General features: G+C 36.9%; 3 protein-coding genes and 1 pseudogene across 5 annotated transcripts; 1 reads left to right on the top strand and 3 right to left on the bottom strand.

Annotated features, from left to right (window-relative positions):
- Positions 1-11,324: 11,324 nt before the first annotated feature.
- On the bottom strand, positions 11,325-11,820 carry LOC121263203. The gene has a single exon (XM_041166037.1). It carries the CDS (start codon positions 11,747-11,749, stop codon positions 11,471-11,473), a length of 279 nt encoding a protein of 92 aa, XP_041021971.1. The 5' UTR covers positions 11,750-11,820; the 3' UTR covers positions 11,325-11,470.
- Positions 11,821-12,948: 1,128 nt separating this feature from the next.
- Positions 12,949-16,068, top strand: LOC121262958 (protein ANTAGONIST OF LIKE HETEROCHROMATIN PROTEIN 1-like). Of its 3 annotated transcripts, none has more exons than XM_041165678.1 (3): positions 12,949-13,106; positions 13,295-13,495; positions 14,726-16,068. In XM_041165678.1, the coding sequence occupies exons 1-3, from the start codon at positions 13,076-13,078 to the stop codon at positions 15,778-15,780; spliced, it is 1,287 nt and encodes a 428-aa protein (XP_041021612.1). In that variant the 5' UTR covers positions 12,949-13,075; the 3' UTR covers positions 15,781-16,068. The 3 variants fall into 3 exon arrangements, with proteins under 3 accessions (XP_041021612.1, XP_041021613.1, XP_041021614.1); XM_041165679.1 differs by having other exon boundaries at positions 12,968-13,106; positions 13,288-13,495; XM_041165680.1 differs by lacking the exons at positions 12,949-13,106; positions 13,295-13,495 and adding an exon at positions 14,352-14,480.
- LOC121262443 lies at positions 13,697-14,415 on the bottom strand (annotated as a pseudogene).
- Positions 16,069-19,166: 3,098 nt separating the features above from the next.
- On the bottom strand, positions 19,167-22,535 carry LOC121263053 (60S ribosomal protein L7-2-like). Its single transcript, XM_041165835.1, has 7 exons — positions 22,360-22,535; positions 21,340-21,529; positions 21,147-21,244; positions 21,007-21,064; positions 19,861-19,940; positions 19,644-19,746; positions 19,167-19,566 (listed from the first exon to the last, which is right to left on the bottom strand). The coding sequence occupies exons 1-7, from the start codon at positions 22,530-22,532 to the stop codon at positions 19,351-19,353; spliced, it is 918 nt and encodes a 305-aa protein (XP_041021769.1). The 5' UTR covers positions 22,533-22,535; the 3' UTR covers positions 19,167-19,350.
- Between the last annotated feature and the right edge of the window lie 1,051 nt (positions 22,536-23,586).

Below are 23,586 nucleotides of genomic sequence, written 5' to 3'. Positions count from 1 at the left end.
ATTTGAAGATATGTGTGAAAAATAGATGAGCAATGTCCCTAATGGTGTAGGGGTGTTTGATAGGGATAAAGTGATTGTATTTAGTCAGCCTGTCAACCATAACCCACAGCGTGTTGAACCCCTGGTAGTTGGGCAACCCTTCCACAAAATCCATGGTTATGTGAGTCAATGGTTTGTGTTGGCACAAGAAGTGGCTGCAGTAGCCCACTAGGGAGGGTGTTGTCAACCTTAACTCTTTGGCACACATCACTACTTCGGATAAAATCCTTAACATCTCTCTTTAGGCCTTCCCAATAGAAATCCCTTCTCATATGATGGATGGTCTTATCATACCCCGAATGGCCCCCCTAAGGACTATTGTGCGATAGTTCCAACAGTTTATTCTTAAACTCCTCCTGTCGAGGAACATACAACCTAGCCTTATACATTAGGAGACCATCCCTCATTGTGTACTTAGAGCCCAACTTGCCCTCTAAAAATGACTTGGTCAGGTTTTGCATCAGTGTATCCTCTTCACATGCTGCCCTTAAATCTTCCATCCACTGGACACTAGGGAAAGAAATCAACATCAATTATGCCCACTCCATCAACGTCCTTCCGCGACAAGGCATCGACAACCTTATTTTCCACTCCTTTTTTGTACTCCACTACAAAATCGTAACCAAGCAGCTTAGTAATCCAGCGTTGTTGCACTTTTGATCTAAAAGGTGCTTGAGACTCTGCTGGTCAGTCCGCACCACAAAGGCCTGGCCTAGTAGGTAGTGCCGCCACTTAATGACCGAAGAAACCAAGGCAAATAGTTCATTTTCATAAGTTGACATCATGAGAGCTCTTCCCTTTAAGGCTTGGCTGAAAAAGGCTAGAGGCTTGCCTTGTTGCATCAAAACAGCTCCAATAGCATTACCCGAGGCATCGCACTCTACAATGAATGGTTTTGAAAAATCCGGAAGAGCTAAAATAGGGGGTTGGGTGACAGCCTCCTTTAGCTTATGGAAATCCAGTCGTGCTTCATCACTCCACTTGAAAGAATCCTTTTTTAACATTTGGGTTAAGGGAGATGCAATTCTCCCATAGCCTTTTATGAACTGAAGGTAATATCCCGTTAACCCCAAAAACCCCCTTAGGCCCTTGAGTGACTTGGGTAACGGCCAGTCTATCATGGCATGTAGTTCCCCGGGATCTACCTGCACTCCTTCCGTTGAAATCAGATGGCACAAATAGGCTACTTCCTTGCACCCAAAGTGGCACTTTGACCACTTGGCGTACAACTCATGTTGGCGCAGTATGTCAAGGGTGACATGGAGGTGTTGTACGTGTTCTTCCACTAATTTGATGTACACAAGAATATCATCAAAAAAAATAAGAATAAATTTTCTCAAATAGGACCTAAATACCTCGTTAATGAGGCTTTCGAAAGTGGATGGTGCATTAATTAGCCCAAAAGATATCACTAGAAACTCATAATGGCCCTCATGTGTCCTAAATGCTGTTTTGGGAACATCCTCTGGTTTGACACGGATTTGATGGTAACTCGACCTCAAATCCAGCTTGGAAAAAATTATTGCTCCATACAATTCATCCATAAGCTCTTCCACCACTGGAATAGGATATTTATCCTTGATAGTGGCCTTATTCAGGCCCCGGTAGTCGACACATAGCCTCCATGTACCATATGCCTTACAGACCAGCAGCATCGGGGATGAGTAGAGACTTTGACTAGGCTGTATAACCCCCGTGGAGAGAAGTTCTTGCACTATTTTTTCGATCTCTTCCTTTTGGTAGTATGGGTAACGGTATGGTCTTAGGAAAATGAGTTTGGTTCTGGGGAGTAAGTTTATGGCATGGTTATGAGTTCAGAATGGGGGCAGTCCATTAGGTGCTGAAAACACATCGGTGAACTGCTGTAACAGTGGCTATAACACTGCTCGAACTTCCTCTACATTTGTTGAGCTGGTGGTTTTGACCCCTTCCATCACTTGTAGTATGATGCCCTTTTTTTCCAACCCATCGGGCCTCTTAAAAGTGCCTTCTTCTATCATTTTAGCCCCTGCCAGTCCATGTATGGATACCAATCTGCCTTGGTACTGAAATTGCATCACCAACTTCTCAAAGTTCCATAAAATTGACCCTAAGTCCCTTAGCCAATTAATTCACAACACCATGTCGTAGCCCGCCAAGACCAGAACATGAACATCCACTGGGAAAACAGTTCCCTAGATTAACACCTTCACCCCATTGCATTTGCCTTCACTAGGAAGCAATTCACCATTGGCCACTCTCACTTGCACCCTCTCCTTGGTGTCAAAATGAAGTTTATTTTTATATATTACTGATGGGTCCAAGAAACTGTGAGTAGACCCTGTATCCACCAAGATAGTAACCCATTGGTTGCCAATTTTTCCGTTCACACTCATGGTTCTTGGGTTGTGAGTCCCGGTGAGTGCATGGAGTGAAATTTCTGGGTTGTTTTGGGTTTCAACCAGGTCAGGTGGGGTTGTTTCCTCACTTGGGACATCATTAAACAATTTTTCTTCACAAACAGCCATTGCCAAATCAACTTCCAGCAACACATCTTCCAATACGTACAGCTTAGGCCTTTCGCACTTGTGCCCCAGGTGCCATTTTGAATCACAATAATAGCATAGTCCTTTCTCCCTCCTCTATTGCATTTGTTGTTGGTTGATTTTCTATATGGGAAATGATGGTTTTGAAAAGGGTTTATTGGCATATGGTGGGGTTTTTGGATGGGAAAAAGGTGGCTGGTTGGGAGTTTCGTGGATGCCTAGGCCTGGAGAGTAGTTATGGCTAAATCTGGTTGGGTTTTTCTTGATGATGTTGTTTTTTTCTTCTTGGATTTTGGCTAAACTGTAAGCTAAGGTTAAGTCGGGGGGTTGAACATTTTCACAGTCAACTGGATGTCATCGCTTAGCCCACTAACAAAACAACTGAGTTTGTAGGGATTTGTCAATGCTTTTAATCTGTTAGCTAAGGTTTCAAACCTTGCTTTATAGTCCTCCACAGTCCCATTTTGTCTCAATCTTGTTAAGGCCTCCATGGGGTTATCATACACACTAGGGCCAAATCTTACTAATAATGCCTTAATAAATGTCTCACAATCTAGAAACTGTCTAGATTCTTCCATTCCTTGGAACCAAGTGAGGGCCTTACCCTCCATGTGAAATGAGACAAGTCTAAGTTTGTGTTGTGGTAGTGTATTATGGAAAGAAAAAAAACTGATGCACCTTGTAAATCCAGCTTGCAGGATCCTCTCCATGAAACATCGAAAAATCAAGTCTGATGGTGCGAGCTTGGACCTTGTCGTGTGGTCGTTGTGGGTCCGACTCCTCATGATTCTGGACACTGAAAGAAAAGCCTCCACTGCTGTTTCGCCGCTGCATTACAGCATTCAAGATTGCTAGCTGTTTTATAACTGCCTCAAGTTGTCCTTTTATGGTTGTTACCTCTGTACCTTGCACTTTAGTTGTTTGTTTTACAGCATCAAGACCTTTTTGTAATTGATTCATTCTTTTGCCATCAACCATGTTTGTAATATTTTGAGCAACAGAGAATCGGTGTCTTTGATACCGCTTGTAACACAACTGATAAATAAGGGAAGAATGGGAAGAATAGTAGGGAAAAAGGTAGAAAAGGTGATAGCTTTCTTCGAGGGAAAGCGCCTCCAGAACACAGAAAGAAATAGGGTTTTTTTTTATTAAACTGATTGATACCTCACATATTTCAGGGAATACACTACAAGGGACTCTACTGGGCCATACACAGCCACTTACAACAGACTCAACAATTAAAAGACTACTTATAAGACTCAGGCCCACGGCCCACTGAGAGAAACGCTTAACATTTAAATGTAACTAACAGGCTTGCTAATTCACTCAACAATTAAACTAAGAAGCCCACGAGAGAAGCCCATGGCCTAGGACCCACGCATGCGCCCTCCCGACACATCTGCACTTCACTTGAACTAAACACTTCACTTGCACTTGTCCTTCGGTTTCTAGAAGCTCCCTTTTAGATCTAGGGTTTGTCATAACTCCATCAACTGCTGCCGCTCCTCTTGCCATCTGCCGCTTCTCCCACCTGCTCCTCCTCCATGGCCGGTGGTTGTTACACTCTCCCGCTCTCTCTCAATCCTCTGTATATTCTCCCCCTTCAAATCTACTCTCTCTCAACTCTCTCTGTTTTTTGCTGTTTGTTGGTTTGCTCTTCCTGCACTGGTTTTTTTTTTTTTTTATCTGTAAAAATCAACACCTCTGTTTATTTTTGTTTTCTGATTTTATAGAAATAAAATTTTAAATCTAACGGATCTGAAACTTCATCTTTCAGATCTGTTTTTTTTTTCAGCTAATGCGTGGTGATTATCTTTGTGTGCTTGTTTCTTTTTTTTTGTTTTTTTTTGTTAATACATACAAATCTGAGATTATATTTCTCAGAAACCGCCATCTGTGGTTTTTTTCCCTTTTTTTTTACAACTTCATTTTCTTAAAATGTTACGAATCTGAAGGCTCATTTTTCAGATCTAGTTTTTTTTTTTCCAGCTAATGCGTGTTGATTAACTTTGTGTACTCGTTTCTAAATATTTTTTGTTAAGAAGTTCAAGCTGATCAATTGTTCAAGTTGATCTGATGTTGATTCATACTATTTCTCAAATCTTGATTTATTGTTTCTTTTTTCCTTCTATTTTTGTGTGTTGGGAGTTGTTGTGATGATTTTTGAATAATAAGTAGTCAGCAATTAATGGCACTTAATTATGGCAAATTGGGAATAATGCCAATTTTGGACAAACGGTGTTAACTTATTTAACGGAAAAATAATAAAAATCGTTAAAACAAGATTTTTCGTTTGATAGCCACTTTATATATTATATATATATGTATGTATATTTATATAATTAGAGAAATATTTTAATCACAAAGGTAAATTCATAAACTGACATAGTTTGATACAATACGTTAAATTGTAAATTAGTTAGTTTTAGTATAAAGTAGATCTAACGGATCATATAAAGTCACGTCAGTTTATAAATTTATTTTTGTGTAATCTTTTTATGTCTAGCAATTTTCATATAATTATATGTTGGGCAAAAAGTGTATATATTGCACGTGCATATATATATATATATATATATATAATATATCTTGCACATGTAATGATGATCCATCTCCGATTCTCTATGGTCTAAATTTAGAAAGGTGAATTAAAGGAGACAGAAAATGTTGAATATTAAAAATATCTCATAATATTTATAAATAATAGTGAAATAATTTGTAAATAGTAGTAAAATAATTTGAGTTGAGATATTTTATTGGATTTTGAAAAATGAGGGAAAAAAATTGAATAAAAATACTATAAATTAAAATATTATTTTTGCTTTAAAATTTAAAAATCTTGTATTAATTTTTTTGTTTCGTTTGGAAGTTTTGAAAATTTATGATGATTAGGTATAATTAGATGAAAAAAGTTAAAGATTTAAAATTAAAAAATATTTTATGATTGAGTGATATTTGAAAATGAAACATTTAAAAATATATGATAATCTTTGAAATGCAATAAAACAATCGTATTCCTAAACGGTCGTAAGTCTCTCTATGCTGTTCTCTATCTTGCATGCACACGCTAGGCGAATAATAAATGACTTTTTCAGAAGCTGTATTAGGACAAATAGTAGAGGCCCAACAGCATGGGTGCGAGACGTCAATCGCTTTTCAGAATTGTGCTGAATAGATGATAGATTAATGTTAAATATAATTTTAAAATGTGTAAATTTTGTATATTTTTTTTTTTAAAAAATATGATCTATTATAGAAAATTATTTTTAGAGAAAAAAAAGTCGTTTGTTTTTACAGACAAGATGAGATGATTAGTTAAAATAAAAGTTAAAAATTGAATAAAATATTATTAGAATATATATTTTTTAATATTATTTTTATTTAAAAATTTTAAAAAGTTTAATTATTATATTATTTTGCGTGGAAATTTAAAAAAATTATAATGATCAAATAAAACGAAATAAGTTAAAAAAATTTGTAAAAAACAGTATGCTCATTACTGGGTTTGGGGATACAGTACGACAACTTTTTTTCCCGATTGTTTAATGCAGACAGGACCAAAAATTAAGGACTGGATCCATATATTTTACCATTTATCATTACATTTATCTAAAAAAAACATGGATTGTTTTTTAAAGATAACATTTCAACCTACAACGAACAATGGAATAAAATTAAATAAAAAGAACAAAATTAAATAGAAATTTATTGAGGAGAAATCTGAGGGCCTGAGGCCATGAAGAAAATTAATTTCTCTCGCCCAAAAAACAGAGAGAGAGAGAGAGGAAACGAATTCAGTGACACTGAATTAATAGAAGGCTTATAACGTCAACGGTAATTGCCGCCTTAATAAGATGTCATGATCACATCTGATTTTTTAGTTGGCTTCAAATTAAATGGTCTAAAAGCACCTGCGCCAAATTAGCATAACTTAATGTAATACTTTAGATAGTAAATCCATTTTTTATTGTAAATTAGATATGGCTTACTACATCAAAATTTATAATGGAGCACTTTTCAAAGAACAAAAGGCAGGCATTTATCAATAATAAATTACAATAAAATCCCACCTGACCATGAATCTGTGGAAAATTCAGATAAAAAATGGATCCTTGTTAAGAACCTGGAAGATGGGTGTATGTAATGGAGGAATATGACTATGCTGAAGATGGTTACTGCAAAAGGAAGAGCAGAGTGCACAGAAGATGTTTGATGAAAAAACTATGAGAGTTTGTATTGCTACGGGAGTGCTTCGAGGGCTCCCAACCTCCTTACAATAAAATTCCTTACAATAAGATTCTTCAATGCCGTTCCTCTCCACTCACATTCCCCTTTATGCTTACATTTTCTCTCACTTGTAACTAACTCTCATAATGATAAACTAACCTTACTGACTATGATATTCAAAATGACAGACTCAATATCTATTTACTCTGTGATTTACTCTCAGTATTGACCCCAACGCACCGTTTGAAGTCTTCCAACTCAAACGGTGCGTTTAACAGTTATTAAACGCTGACAATATAACATAAAACGCACGCCCTCTGCTTAATTCAAAACGCACGCACACTGCTCAGATTCCACCCAAAACGCACGCAACCCATGCTTAATTCAAAACGCACGCACACTGCTCAAATTCCACCAGAAACGCATGCACACCGACTCTGCCTTCAAGACCTCACTACGCACCGTTTCCCTTTCCTTCTTACGTCGTCGTTCCGAGTTATGCACTTAACACTTAACACTTCAACTTCCACTTCTCACTTCCAGTTCGACGCCCATCAGTTTCTCTACTCTAGGGTTCTTCGCTTCTTGTCCCAATGCCAGCCTCCGGTTCATGACAATCCCAGTCCAAAACATAAGAAAATCCTTTCTCTAGTAATCGAATAGAATACAAAGGCAAAGCCCACCCATCCCCGATCGTTTGACTGCTAGATGGAGGGCAGGCACGAGCTCTATCTGTCATGGTTAATTTCTTACCCCCAACAAAATGATAATATTATCTACTTAAAAAAACATTATAGAAGATGGTCGACTGCAGCGATCTCTCCCTCCTATAGTTCATGTAGTTGCTAAGTAATTACAGCTATTTGCTATTGGCAATCTATATTCATTCCTCCAACCTGTGATACAAAGGAGCAATTAAAAAGAAAAGTAAATTTAGCAAGACAGTAAAGCATTGTAAAAAACATGCATGCAAAAACCATCAAACACAAAATGGTAGTAACTGCTACCATTTTCTTGACTCGACAAGGTATTGTTTTAACAAATAACTAAAGCATTCAAGAAATTGTGAAATGGGCTCCTTGATTAATCTGCATGTGCAACATGCAAGCTCAGCATCCGAATGCTGAGTCACACTTACCGATGGTGTTCATGAAGTCATACACAAGCAGCATAAGATCAAATAAGAATTCGAGAGTGCATTTCTACTAAATCCGTGTCAATCTGCTGTAGCACTTGGGGACCAGTAGAATGGGAAACTAGCTGTTCTGAACTAAGAGAAGGTCGTACAAGGTAATTGGCACCAACTGGGTTACCAAGTCCCTGCCTTACCATCTCTTTAGGATTACTTGTATTTGTTTCGGAGTGTGGAGAGTCCATTAATGTGCGTATCTGATTAAATAGTTAATGCAAAAAGACAAGGTATTATTGCCAAATGAAAGAGGAATATAGATCAATATATGTATATACTCAGGAACTTACCACATCAAGACGCTTCTTGTGGAGATCACTTGTTAACTGCAAGATTGAAATTAACTCGAGGAATCAAAAAATATTTTTCGACTGATTATTCTTTTGAAAGTAATGACGAATCTTATATAAACTTATAATAGTGCAAATTCATCTTTAAAAAGATCTTAGTGTAGAAGAATGCAAAATCTTATGATATTAATCTATGGAAAACATTACTTATCTTTAAATAGTTCTCTGATACAAACGCACCAAAACAACAATTGTGCATTTAATTGATGCATTTAATTGTTCTGTTTTAATGCAGCAATCGACATTTTTGGTTAGTGGTTGATTTACATCAATCATTCTATTACATGTCATGTGAAAATTGCAACAAAACAACTGGATATGAAAAAAAATGAAAACTTTTTATGTTATAGTTGCAAAGAAATAACGACTTCACAACCAAGGTAAACATTTTTTCTCATATTCTGAAGTTAAAAATTTTTACATTATAATTAGAACATATTGATTGCTAATATTAACAAATAATAATTTCTTTATTATTCTTAGATGTCGAGTTTATTTAAAAGCGTATGATGATAGCTCGTCAACCCTTCGGATCTACATTAGAACAAATTTTAGATTGTACAATGACATCTCGTAAAACATGTAGGGGAGGTCGGATTTATACTTTTAAGTACATTTAAAAAAGTTAATGCATTGCCTTTTTATATGTTTTTATCGTTACAAAAACACCTCCCATATCTTGAGAATATTGCAAACAAAATTTGAGATAGGGAATGGATGAGTCTTTTGCGCACTTAGAATTTGAAAAATTGCGTCAAAATAAGCTTAATGTGTTGTCTATTAATAATGTGCCAAAAAGAATAAGATAATTTTTTCAAAACTTTCGATTATTGTAATATATAAGTACAAAGTATTTATGTGTAGCTGTAAATATGTTTGTAAAAATTTCTATTTTATGGATATCTTGCAGATAATATATGTGATTTTTTTATGATCAGGGATAAAGTCTTAAAATATAGATAAACTCTGCTCATTCATAGTTGATATTTTTGCTACGTCCCATAACTCCAACATTCCCGAGTTTAACTATGATGGCAAAGTTTCATCTATATTTTAAGACTTTCTCCTTGATCATAGAAAAAAAAAATCATATATTATCTGCAAAATATCCATAACTATAACATAGAAATTTCCACAAACATATTCACAACTACACATAAATACTTTGTACTTATATTACAATGATTGAAAGTTTTGAAGAAACGTTTTGAAATAGTTATCCTATTCTTTCTGGCACATTATTAACAGACCACATTAAGCTCATTTTAGCGCAATTTTTCAAATTTGTTCATAAGTGCGCCAAAGACTATCATTCATTCCCTATCTTGGATTTTGTTTGCAAAATTCTCGAGATATGGGAGGTGAAGGATATGTATTAACTTTTTTAAATGTACTTAAAAGTATAAATCCGACCTCCCCTACATGTTCTATGAGATCTGTCGTTATACAATCCAAAATCCGTTCCACTGTAGATCTGAAAGTGATTACTGGCATTGGCGCGTTGTCATCATACGCTTCTAAATAAACTCGACATCTAAGAATAGTAAAAAAACTATTATTTGTTAATATTAGCAATCAATATGTTCTAATTATAATGTAAAAATTCTTAACTTCAAAATATGAAAAAAAATGTTTACCTTGATTGTGAAGTCGTTATTTCTTTACAACTATAACATAAAAAGTTTTCATTTTTTTTCATATCCAGTTGTTTTGTTGCAATTTCCACATGACAGGTAGTAGAATGGTTGATGTAAATCTACCACCATAAATCTTCCTCTAACCAAAAATGTCGATCGCTACATTAAAACAGAACAATTAAACGTATCAATAAAAATTCAACAATAGCATATCAATCCAACCTAACAAACAATCAACATTCCAAATTTAAGCATATGCACAGTTAAAATCCACAACACGCAATTCACAAATTCTCATCCTCCATCTCCATTTCATCCCAACCAACATCCCATCTCCATATCTCAAAAAAATATTAAAAAAAAATTATTCAAAAGTCTAAAAAAGTAATTTTTTAAAAAAACTAAGAGATCACATTTTAAATAATAAAATTATACTGTCATTGCTGGTTTAGATTTGAGGCTTTCTGCAATTTCATATATCTTTATTATCGGATCAACAGAACTACTTGAAGCTGATGCACTTGATCTATCGAAATTGTTTCCAATTATTTGTTCCAGTAATGCATTATTTTGTGTTACCTTGAAGATTTGAATTAATAATTAAAGTAAAACATTGAAACAAGAGAAAATACATGTTAGACATATATATATATATATATGGTAGTATATCAAAAGAAGCCAATATAAACTGTATATTGCATTTAACTAAGAAATAGAATCAATTTTTTTAAATAAGTTGGTTACCATGTAAACAATGCAACAACGGATAGAAGAACAAGCTCAATAGTGAAAACACTCGTTAGTCTTGATGATAAAGATAAGTCTACATTATAAATATGTAGAAATAAATATACAAATATAGGATGAATAATTAATAAGAATGTTAATATTAACAATAAGTACCGTTATAAGAAGAAGCTTTGACTCGTGTACCAAAATTGATTGGCTTTTTGCCCGAATGGAGCGCTTAAAGTTTATGGGCTAGCTATCTATCTGAATTGGTACAGACTACAAAGTTAAAGGATATTGTGGAGAGAGAGTAGGCCAGAATTAACTTCTAACCAAAAATTATAGCCCAAATTTGTGGTATCCTAGATGTGGATTCCCCGACTTGGAACATGATAACGTTAAGAAACAATTCAGTTGGGATTTTTTCCTCTCAAGCTGAGAGGACAAAAGTAATTAGATATGCGAGACCAAACAATATAGGAAGTGATTTAGGAGTTTGTGGTTAACAATTTTGTTTTTTTAAAACATGAGACTGATCAACTAATGGGCTAAGGATGTAGGGAAAGACGTACGTACGTAGAGGGAATGCATTAGATTGTCCTAGTGTGAGAGGACAAGACATCAAGTCTCAACCCAAACCCTTGAATCTTTATATCGCATCTCTAAATTTGATCATAAAACACACGTAAAAGAGAATGGAAGGCGAAGCCATAGCAACCTCCATTAATCAAGTGGCCTATTAATACTCAAACAGACAGACGTACAGTACATTAATCATTCGAGCGAGGAGTCGATTTTGTGAACAGAACGGGAGAAGGCAAGCACATCGTCAGGAGCTTCTGCACCATGATCACCTTGATCTCCACCACTGTCAGCAACGATGGTTTCACGAATCAATATCTTTGCCATTGGGTCGAACCCCGTACTGCTCTGCGTTGTTGTGTTTTCAGGAAAGTTGTTGTTGTTCTTTTTCTTCTTCTCTCCTTGATCTCTGGTGATCTCTTCCCGCTTCTTGATCTCTAACTGCTCCCTTCTCTCTTTATTCGCCTCCATCTTTGTTAATCTTTTGAATCTTTCGCTTTGTGTGCGCGTGCATGAGAGATTAGAGACGAGCCTTTTTATGGGAAGGGTTTCGTTCCCTGCAGAAAAACATGCAGGAGGTATACGCGTCCGTTGTCGGAACTCATACGTGGATCCGCTCGCATGCATAAAGCAGTGGAGCTACACGTGTGACAAAGTTGTTGATTTTATGTAACATCCACGAAAACTGCACAGATATTAAGACCGATGGGATATGAGAGTGAAAATTCGTGGATAATAAAGAAATGATTTGAGATAATATATTTTAATTTATTTTGAAAGAGAAATGGGATAAAAGTATTATAAAATTAAAAAGTTATTATATTATAATTTTTTAATATAAATTTTGTTTTTAATAATAAAGTTTTGTGATTTGTTTAGAAATTTAAAAAAATTATAATGATTAAATAATAATTAGATGAAAAAATTTAAAATTTGAAATTGAAAAATATTTATATTTATAATGTTTAAATTTTAAAATAAGATAAGATGAAGATACAAGATAATTTTGCAATCGGGTCCTAAGATGACCCAATAAATGCAAAATGTATTACAAAATTTACTATTTTTTCTATCCAAATTGATAATTATTTTTTTTATCCACATCCAAATTGGTATGGTATTATAACACTTGCATCGATTATTAAATATACATATAGTCGGTCCAATTGATTCAGGGGCAAAATGCTAAACGTACATAGGGTAGAGTGGAATCAGTGGATGTCGTAAGACCTTTAGTAAATGCTGCTACAATTCCCTTAGAATATTTGTAATACTCAGGCCCAAAGGCCCAAGAGCGCAACACAGGCCAGGACCACGAAGCCCTAACCATGGAGAACCCAACGGCGTCGTTAGGTGAGTCCTTTTTCCCCCCTTTCAGTTTTCTTCTTCCCGTTACCTCCACTCCCACAGGGCGACGCCCAGATCTTTCTCTCCCCATAATCCCCCTCCCCATTTTTTCTCCACTGATGCTAACCTCCCCCACGTCTCTACAATTGGATTTAGTTTCTTCTCACATCAAGAATTTCACCCTTCAGCAGACGCTCTTCTTTCATCTCTCTCAAGCCCCTTTCCCTCAACCGTGCGATACAGTAGTGCTGCTGGCTGGACTTGGACCTCACCATCGACTACCTCTACACCAGTAAGCCACTCTCCATTCACTCGCTCGCTCTCTCTCTCTCTCTCTCTCTCTCTCTCTCTCTCTCTCTCTGTGGGTTAATTGCACACTGATGGCTTTTGGGATGGAATGAACAAAACCCTAGGCCTTACCACTTCACCTCCATTTGACTGAAGCTGTGTATGCCGTTGCAAGTGGCCCTCATCGACGCCGGTAAGCCTTTTTCCCAACTTCTCGCACTTACTCTCTGTTATTACTCACTCACACACTCAGATGCTCATCACTCACGCGCGCACACACTTCGATTTCGCACTCACAATCTTTTCCCAAACATTTTCTGTTTGGATCACCTTTTTTTCTTTTATTTCTTTTACCTTACTACACTTTCACACAGACCACAGGTACAAAGTTTTCCCAGCATCCAAACCGTGGGCGAATCCTCTTCTCATCCATGGCACCTCACAAGAAATCTAAGAAAAGCAAAAGGGAACTAAAAAATTTGAAGAAACGCAAAAACGTAAATGGTGTGGTTCACGTAGAACCCAAAACTATTGAATCCGACTGGTGGGATACTTTCTGGCTCAAGAACTCTTCAACCCAAGGTTTGATCTTGCTCTCACTCACTCTCCCCCTTCTTTCTGATCTCTGCGTTTTAGAGGAAATTGGCCTCATGGGCATTCATATTTTGAGGTAAATTTATGTTTCTTGATCGTGATTTTGTTCATATATGATGGTTTTTACGGTTTTATATTTTGATAACTGGTGTGACGAACTCAGATATGCGGGTTTTGGTCGGTCTGAGAATTTCCAAAAATTGCAGCATTTTTAACAAAAAAAAAAATCATTCGTATTAGATGCAGAAACCACATTTCAGAATGCCATAGGTGAACCACGCTCAAATACAATTCAATAAATAGCGCTCCTACCAAAAACACAGACTCGAAACAGACAAAAAAGATTAGCCCATATATCTTAACGTAGCTAGCTTGCAGATCTAAGCAGAATTCTACGTTGAAATTGGAAAGTCTACACTAACAAATACTGAAATGACTCGCTAACCAGACACATTAACCTATAGTTAAGATCTTTTTTTTTTTTCTGAATTAGTCACAACAGAGCCTATTTTTAGAGGTTCTTTTTGCTGATGAGGGACATGTAAGTGTGGGGGACGACTCCACCTCCATCAATAGTTTCTCTGATCAGCGTGTCGAGCTCCTCCTCTCCTCTGATTGCCAGCTTCAAATGCCTGGGTGTCATTCTCTTCACCTTGAAATCTTTGCTTGCATTTCCAGCCAGCTCGAGCACCTCTGCAGTCAAGTACTCCAGAATTGAAGCCAAGTAAACAGCAGCAGTTGCCCCAAAACGGCCATTCACAGAGATCCTCGTTTTCAGGTGCTGATGAACCAACCCACAGGAAACTGACTTCTGGACGGGAAGACTTGGAAACGGGTCCTTTCTTGTCCTTGTTAGCTGCGGTGGTCTTGACTGCCAATTGGCCCTTCCCTCCTTTCCCCTCCACTGCTTACCTGAGAGAGTGTTAGAGAGGGAAGAGGTGAAAATTGCAGCATTAAATGGTGGCATTTGAATGTGAGTTTGAGTTCCCAAGTATCGATAAAATTTGCAACCTAGGCAGAATTAGGCTTGGTTCCGAAATATTGTTTTGAATTTTATATTTGTGAATCAAAATCCATTATAATTGCTGGTGTGCTGTCATTTTTTTTTTTTCTTTTCTGTTCATGTATGTGTAGACACTTTCTGAATTCTTAGCTGATTGATTGTAATCAGAGCTGAGATTTTGTAACGAGTCTCTATTATATAACTCATTCCTGCAGGTTGTTCGGTGCCCAATGATGAAGCTGAAGGTTTCAAGTATTTCTTCAGAGTTTCAAAGAAGACTTTTGGATACATCTGTTCTCTTGTAAGAGAAGATCTTATATCGAGGCCACCATCGGGGCTCATCAACATTGAGGGAAGGCTTCTTAGCGTTGAAAAACAGGTTGCGATTGCCTTGAGAAGGTTGGCATCTGGTGAGTCCCAAGTGTCAGTTGGGGCTGCATTTGGGGTTGGCCAGTCCACGGTTTCTCAGGTGACATGGAGATTTATCGAAGCACTGGAAGAGCGTGCCAAGCATCATCTGAAGTGGCCTGATTCCAATAGAATGGAGGAAATCAAGTCCAAATTTGAAGCATCCTTTGGGCTGCTGAATTGTTGTGGAGCCATTGATGCAACACACATCATCATGACCCTTCCAGCTGTACAAACCTCAGATGATTGGTGTGACCCAGAGAATAATTACAGCATGCTCTTGCAGGGAATTGTCGATCATGAAATGAGATTTCTTGATATTGTTACAGGTTGGCCGGGGGGAATGACGGTTTCTAGGCTATTGAAGTGTACTGGATTCTTCAAACTCTGTGAGGGCGGAGAGCGTTTGAATGGAAATGTAAGAACTTTATCTGGAGGAGAGGAAATTAGAGAATTTATAGTTGGTGGGGGTGGGTACCCTCTTCTTCCTTGGCTCTTAACTCCTTACGAAACTGATGGTCTCTCAGCATCTATTTCCACTTTCAATGCTATGCACGAGGCTGCAAGGTTGCTTGTGGTGAGAGCATTCTCACAGGTAAAGGGTAGTTGGAGAATTCTTAATAAGGTAATGTGGAGACCTGATAAGCGAAAATTGCCAAGCATTATCTTGGTATGTTGCTTACTGCACAATATTATAATCGACTGTGGAGATAATTTACTTCAAGATGTAGCTTTGTCTGGTCATCATGACTCGGGATATGGAGAACAGTTCTGTAAGCAAGCTGATCCGTTGGGAAGGACACTGAGGGAAAAGCTGGCCAAATACTTCCACCATAGCAAAGAGAAAGCTCCATCAAAGTAATCTGTTTCCATTCTTTGCACAGTACTAGTTCAACCTCCAGAATCTGGTTTCTTGTAAAGCTTCATTTTGCTGTGGGAGCAAAGACTAAGATGTGAACCATTTTGTTCTTGAAGAGCCATTTGGTTTTCTGAACATAAATTATATTGATATTTTCCTATCTGTTTTGGGAAAATGTCGGGATCACAGATTCTTTGCATCTAGAGGATCAGTTTCGTATAGTGTGGATTTAATCTCATTCTAACAACTACTGTAATACTGTAATAAAATATAGAGGTTTCGTATGATTAATTTAAATCATTTGAGAATCATCCAGTTCCCAGTTGATCACATGACCACCGTCAGTAAGATAACTGCAGTCCTACCCTCTTGTGGTTTCTTTGTTGTGTTTCGGCATGCGAGACGTGCGAGTTAAAACCTCTGTATTGAGAGGGGGAGAGAGAGAGAGAGAGAGGTCTTGCCAATTAGATTTGTCAAAAAGCTTCTCTAGTCTAGAAATTGATCATTCGAGGCTGCCTAGCTGCAGACCCTCATTTATCCAAGAATCAATTCAATGAACTCAATGCACAGGACAACTTTGGTAACCTTGAAGAAGATGGGTTTTTCAACACCCAAGTTACTTATACAAGATAGAAAAATGGGGTGGGGCGAATCATGCTCCATAAGATTTAAGAGCAGAATCCGTAAAATTATATGGTTCTGAAATTTACAGGATCTCTTAGACAGAAGACGATCCTTTCTACAAAACAAAGTAAAACATGTGGGTCTAACATCTCAATGAATGAAACTCTAGAGATAATGAAACTAATATCTCAATTATTCATCCTCAATATATGCAGAATAATTTTAACTCGCCATGGGTTGGAGGTCGGACACATGCACAAAAGGTCGTTTTCTTTCTCTTCTGGTTGGTTCTTACCCCACCATAGAGATAATCTCGCAGGAGAACTTTAGGTTTTCGGTTAGTAATTCTTGTTTTCCCTTGCATTTCCTTCTCGTCATCAAGCTTCAGCAGAAGAAACTGTACTTTCTGCACCTCCAACTGCAACTGACCAATTTTTTCAGACCCTCTTTGTGCTTCGCCAGAAAATTTTCTCCTGGCATTCACACTCTCATCTGACAAGTGCAGAAACTCCATCAAAAGACAGGGAACTACTTTCTACTGTCTTGATCAATTTGCGATTTACATCAAACAACTTAATGATGGATTCTTCACCTTCACCCAGCTGCCCCTTGATTGTATCACATTGAACACCTTTATCCTTCCTACTTTTCTCAGTATTCTCTACCTTCCTCTTTAAATCTTCCACTGTGATTTGAAGGTTTGTCAACTTTTGTGCATCAGAATCAAGTCTTTCTAAAATCTTCCTCTTATTTTCTCTCTGACGTCTGTTTGAGAGGCGAGAAAATGAGTGTAGCTTTGGGTTTTGAAGAGTGTCTTTGGTGCGTTTTTTAGAGGAAAAAAAAAATCACATCAGATGTGAGTATAGGAGGAATTGTGGTTGATTTATAGCTTTTCTCACCGTACGAAACCCCCTTGGTTTGAGTGTTTTGCTTTTTGTCAGTTGTTAAATAGTCGCCGAACTTTTAGTGGAACATAAGTAAGATTTCATCTAAATCGACATTCATTTTTATTTTTATTTTGCTTGTGTTGTCGAATTATTTCCACCACGTTATTTTGTCAATGACAAAACCGGATAGTAGCATTGTGTGCTGGTTCACAGGTTAGTACGTATGCTTCTGGAGAGCATTGCTCAATTAGCCTATTTTATCGACCCATCCAATCCACGATACTAGGTATGACACCTCATTGGTATTAGATTTGATTGCCCATTTTTCGTGTGCTAGATGAGTGAAGTCTGCTTACTGAAAGTTTAATGAATGACAGTTATATGAATATTGTGAATTATAGGCTGGTTGTTTTGGGGTTATGTGCTGGTTTGTTTGAGTTTAAGGTCGATGTCAAGAGTTGTTGTGTGTGTGATAAGAATGATAGAGGTTGTGGGAAACATTTTATTTGGGTTATGTTTGAATGGTAGGATCTATAATTTCATGAAATGAGGTTGATTTTAAAATTATGCATGATTGCTTCGAAAAGAAATCTAAAAATGATCTTAGATATGTGTTTTGCATATGCATGACATGTGTACAAGAGAAAGTAAGAAAGTATTTGTTGTCATGACTGGTGTAAACATGAACTAATTTTATACATTCTGTTTTATGAACTGAGAAAAAGAGCGCATATGAAATCTAAAAAGCTTTGCGTTGATTAAATGAAGATGATTTGATTTTGTTTCTTTTGAACATGTGAAATTATCTAAAGCTATTCAGTACTCTGTTTGATATGATATGCCATCTGAAAACCTTGGCATAAATTTCTGAATCTATATTCTGATTAAAATCTGGTTCCTATGTTTCTGTTCTATTTCCATTAAGGCTCTGTCACAAGTAAAATAGTGGTATACAAGCCTGCCACAGGTATAATAGTAGTATACGGCCCCGCCACATGTATAATAATAGTTTACGGCCCCGCCACAGATATAATTGTGATTTATATCCCTACCACATGAGTTAAACATGGTATCTATCCTAACGTGATGTTTTAGTTCTTGATATGCCAAAAGACTTTTGGAATAAATTTGTTTTCCTGAAAGTTTCGCGCTGATGTTTTATAATACGTTTGAATTTTGCATTCTAAAAATAAATGTTTTGTTCTCTATTCTAAACTTTATAAATGCTCATGTTTACATACAAGTATATTTTTTATATTTACTGAATTGTGGATAACTCACAACTTTATCTTCACAATATTTCAGATGATTTTAATGGTTCGATTGAGGATCAGTGATAGAATGTGTGGGCAACATTAGCTGAGGATAGTAGTTGAGTACCTCGGGGTACTATTGTTGTTGGATATTTCTTTTATTTAGTTGATGAGTTTCAGTAAGTTTAGAAGGTCTAGGAGACTTATAAAGTTATATCAACTCTATTTCAGTTTGTTATGTCAGAATCAGGGCAAAATGATAAACGTACATAGGTTAGAGTGGATGTCGCAAGACCTTTAGTAAATGCAGCGACAATCCCACAAGAATATTCTTATTAATAGAAGCTTCTAACAAGCATTAGCCTAAAGCACATTAATTATGGTCAAATTTTAGCAAAATTATTTTGTAGACAAACCAAAACCCCGACATAAAAAGATTCAGAAGAGAGCCAATACAAGAGGAAGATATACCAAGCCTGAAATAAAAAACCTGGTACATGCTATGACTTCAGCTATGGCTCGGGGCATTCGCGCACGCCAGTACATGCCCAAGCCTGCCTTGTTAGACGAAATAATTAACTGAGAAAAGAAAAACCAGACCTTAATATGAAAATACGAAAGTACATTGAGGACAAGTGAATTTTCAATAAAAGAAAATCTGAAACCCATGCCAAACTAACAAACTGCAATGTGCTGTTGAGAACAATAAAGCCCTCTAGTTGACTATAAGAGGGGGGAGTTAAGTCTCTGACAACTTCGAAGAACAAGAACATGCCAGGTAGAATCTCAAAATTTTGAAGCGCAATGATCTAATTCATCCTCCGGATGAGCTCATTGATGTAATCTTCGCGATTTCCAGCATCACCTCCTTCAACATAGTGATTCCTCTTCTTCTTCAAACCACCAAGGGGAGCCTTGAGCTTGAATGGCCATAAGAAATTATTTGCCTCCTTGAAGTGGGGTCCAACAGTCATAATCTCGTGGATAAGATCTTCCGTGCAAATTATTCCATGCTTACCCAAAGCCTGTGATTGCATGTCACGTTAGTGTAAAACATAGTGTATATCTCAAGTATTTCCCCTAACCATAAAAGGCCACAAACCTGTTCGACGATGGAATTGTCAGTCAAAGCAATTCTCTGCTTGTTAAGTTTCCCATATCCCCTTTTGTAAATCAATTCTTTGACACTCTTCAAATTTGGATACCTGAAATCATATACCCTACATCAACAAGACATTTGAACAAACTGCTCGTCAAAGAAAAAACACATTTGATGAGTACTGAATATAAAACAAAAATGAACAAAGACAACTGCATACCCGTAGGTCACATAAGGCTCAACTCTGTGCAGCATATTCACTGTCGCTTTGTTTACTTTCAGAAAGACACCATTGAATATCTGCAACCACAGCAGGTAGGTGTGTATCGGGTGACCATTCTATCACTTCCTTTTGATTGTTTGAGACAACAAGGGGACCAAACAAGGAAAAAGATTCCAACCGTATGAAAAGAGGATAATAAAAATGAATCAAGACCATAACAAGGCCAACTCCAATACATGACTTAACATTCCATACAAGATCATAATACATTGCACAAAAACTCCAAATTCAGAGTCTGCAGACCAAAGAAAATATATGGGTCAACACAACCCAGGTTCCTCAAAAAGCACAATCTCATTCTTACCAAATAGTAGAACAGAAATAATAGCTTTTGATGACCTGAGGGCAGCAATAAATCCACCGATGAAGAAGTTCCCCTCCAAGGCCATCATTAATTAGATAATTTCAGGCTACTTTGCTAAAAAAATATATGAATCCATTTATGTGGTCCTATGAAGTTTGAGTACTTGAAACATTGCATCAAAACTTATAAAAGATGCATTACAGATCATCCAGCAAGATATCAGAATAGAAAATACTCAATGTACACATTTCAAATATTTACTGATTCAAATTCCTCTGTTCTTTTGCTTTTGTCTCCAATAATATACAACTTAACAGTTTACCATACAACCATAGCTCAACCAGAAAGCAATATGAATTACATAGAATATAAAAAAACATAGCTCAATTTATTTTACAAAGCTCACTCATTCTTCGAACAACTCCATGTTGCCTTCCGATCCCTTCTTCTAAATAGTTCAACAAAATCAAAGATTAAAGAAACAAAACAACGATTTCTGGGGCTAAAACCCAGAAATGTTTATTAGCTATGGGCATAGAATTCAAGACAGAATTAACTAGTGGGTGGCCCACTTTTTCTTACTCTAGATGCTTCAAAGAGGAAGTATAGTTATTAAAGGATACGTTATCAGTTTCCTATTTGGATTATTTAATTCGAATTTAACATTTAACAGAACTATGTACATTCCATTCCAGCAATGCTACATAATTATTCTGTTGATCGCATGCCATATATTAAATTTCTGACACAAGCAATAGTAATTCGAGTTGTAGTGTTACCTGTCTCAATCGCAGAAGCTGCAAAATCTTCCTTGTCTTTGGGTGCAAGGCATTGATACTGAAAGTTTCAAAATTCCCAATAAATTAGAATCAACATTCTGGAATGAGCAAGTACAACCGAAGGACTGTAAAAGACATACCCACGGATCCGGATAATGAACAACAGCTTAGCTTGTGGGTCAACATAAAAACCTCCCTTAAGTTTTGCCTCGCGCTTCAATCGAATCAGCTCTTTTTGCTAATGAAAAACATTTAGAGAAGAATTTCACCAAGATATAACACAAACAGAAATTCAATCAGATACCAAGAACTAATGACTATGACTTCCTATACCTGCTCATCATACTCCTTTGCATAGAGTTTTGCTCTGCTATAAATCAGTTTCCGGTTTTCAGCCCTTTTCTTCTTCTCTGATTCAAGCTCCTGCTTCTTTGCCAAGGCCCATTCCTCATTCCTTTTCTGCTTCTTCAAAACTGACTCCGGAACTACTGGTCCTCCCTTGACTTCCTCTTCCCCCATCTTTCTGTAGCCAAATAGAGACAGAGCACTAAATTGTAATGAGCTGAACACCCAAGAACCTCAATTTCACAACAACCCATTGATACTAGTACACCGTACTTACCACAGCCCCCCCCCCCCTCTCTCTCTCTCTTAAGAATTTGAAAGCATATTCTACCCCCAAAATTCTCTGGCAAAGCTATCTCCATTTTATCTACGTTAACAATTTACCATGAAAATAAAATGGCAAAAAGTTTCGAAACAAAGACAAACCAGGCCCCAGTTGTCAAGAAAAGTGAAGTGAAGCAGTTTGGTTCCAAAAATATGTTCTTGCTCTATAATAATTCGGGCATTTTTAAGCTAAGTTCATGTACACTTTTCTTCAATTGAAAACTCAAAAAGCCATCGGCATCCTTGAAGTTTCAGATGATTTCATTTCAATTCCTAATCCCAATTCAGAAATACAGAGCCGAGACAGATATTTCCGGAAGATATTTTCATGAAATTATTTTCCAGAGAAACAAGTAAGATACCGCAAAAATACACAGGGATCTGTATCTGTCAGTCATCTCCTAAGCAAAAAAGTGAGACGTGTGATTTCATTTCACATAAAATATCAGTTTGGTTATGGAGATAACTAAATGTACACGAATCTCGGAAGATCAAAACATCCATCTTAACTGAATGAAAAATAAAATAGATAAATCGAGTGCAACAATGAACCCACGCAAAACCTTGACGAACTTTTTGTATATCGAACTGGACGCAGATTTCTACCTTTCAAATACATATTTTTATTCATATAGAATAAACAAAAAAAAAAAAACAACAGAGAGAGAGCATACGTGTAACGACCTGGTGGCGGCGGGAAGACAACCAGGGTGAGGGGTTAGGGTTGAAGTGCAGAGGCTGTGTGTAGAAGTGAAGAGAAGTGGGGTGACTTGGGGGTTAACTGATGTCGAAGGGATGTGGGCCGTGATGGGCCGAAGGTTATGAGGCCTCAGGATGACTTGTGGATGGGCTTTCATGTTTGTTACTGTAGTGGGCTTATGTTATTTCTTATGTTGTTTTGTTGTTTCCTGGTAGGACCTCTGTCCATTAGTAGATGGGCCTTAGCCCTTTAGTATTGCTGTTATTTTCTTATGTACGTAGGTGGGTAACTTTTACTTTACTACTAGAGTGAGAATATTGTATAGGAAATTTATAGGGATACAAAGGGATTTTTATTTTTTATTTTTTATTTTTTTATTTTTTTTTCCTTCTTCCTTCATATGGGATTGCTGCCTTCTCCCCCCTTTTCCCGCCCTCCCTTCTCCCCCCTTTTTTCTCACTTTTCTCCATGTCAACCACACAACCTCATCGCCATCGCCCATAACCCCAGTCGTCGTCGCCCTCTCTCTTCCTCCGCTGCCCATCCCTCTGTCTCTCTCTCCTCCCTTTTCCTTCATTCCCCCATTTTCCTTTCCACCCGCACGAAAACCAATCTATCACCCACAACAGTCACCGACCGCCATCACCGACATCCATCATTGTCATTGACGCCAAGTCTCTCTCTCTCTCTCTCTCTCTCTCTCTCTCTCTCTCTCTCAGTTCCATTTGAGTTGCATTAACACAGAACACAGACAAATGGACTTCGAATTTCCACATTAAAATTAGGTTTGCTCAATTGGTTGATTTGTGTATATATGAAATTAGGCTTGCTCAATTTTGAATTTCAAGATTTGTGAATGGATTTGGCTAGTTGTATGAAAATTTTCATGGACTTTGATTATCCTTTGTTGTGGTATATGCCTATGTAGTATTATCCTTTGTTGTTCTACTAAATTAAAGATTCTAAAGCAGTTTTATTTATTTACCATGCTATGATTTCTCTGAAAGCTTTGTATGTTTGTATGAATGTGTCATATTACTTAGTTATTGGTTTTACATTTGGCACACCAGTGTTGTTTTTATTTTGGATACCAATTTTTGGTTTTGCAAATCATAGTGAAAATTCAGAATTTGCATATGCTGTTGTTTAATGCGTTATGGATCTTTGTTGTTTGGTTACACAATATTGCTCATGTATTTTTGTGATGGTTG

Source organism: Juglans microcarpa x Juglans regia, chromosome 4S (assembly GCF_004785595.1).
Source record: "Juglans microcarpa x Juglans regia isolate MS1-56 chromosome 4S, Jm3101_v1.0, whole genome shotgun sequence".
NCBI classification, from domain to species: domain Eukaryota; kingdom Viridiplantae; phylum Streptophyta; class Magnoliopsida; order Fagales; family Juglandaceae; genus Juglans; species Juglans microcarpa x Juglans regia.
Note: the sequence above shows the minus strand (reverse complement) of the source record. Positions and strands in the feature narration are given on the sequence as shown.

Coding starts and splice junctions, on each gene's coding strand:
- LOC121263053 (XM_041165835.1), bottom strand. CDS start 22,532: ATGAAAGCCCATCCACAAGTCATCCTGAGGCCTCATAACCTTCGGCCC. Junction 19,941..21,006: donor AGCTTCTGCGATTGAGACAG/GTAACACTACAA, acceptor CTGTGGTTGCAG/ATATTCAATGGTGTCTTTCT. Junction 19,747..19,860: donor GAGCCTTATGTGACCTACGG/GTATGCAGTTGT, acceptor ATATGATTTCAG/GTATCCAAATTTGAAGAGTG.
- LOC121263203 (XM_041166037.1), bottom strand. CDS start 11,749: ATGGAGGCGAATAAAGAGAGAAGGGAGCAGTTAGAGATCAAGAAGCGG.
- LOC121262958 (XM_041165678.1), top strand. CDS start 13,076: ATGCCGTTGCAAGTGGCCCTCATCGACGCCG. Junction 13,107..13,294: donor AGTGGCCCTCATCGACGCCG/GTAAGCCTTTTT, acceptor CACAGACCACAG/GTACAAAGTTTTCCCAGCAT. Junction 13,496..14,725: donor CAAGAACTCTTCAACCCAAG/GTTTGATCTTGC, acceptor TCATTCCTGCAG/GTTGTTCGGTGCCCAATGAT.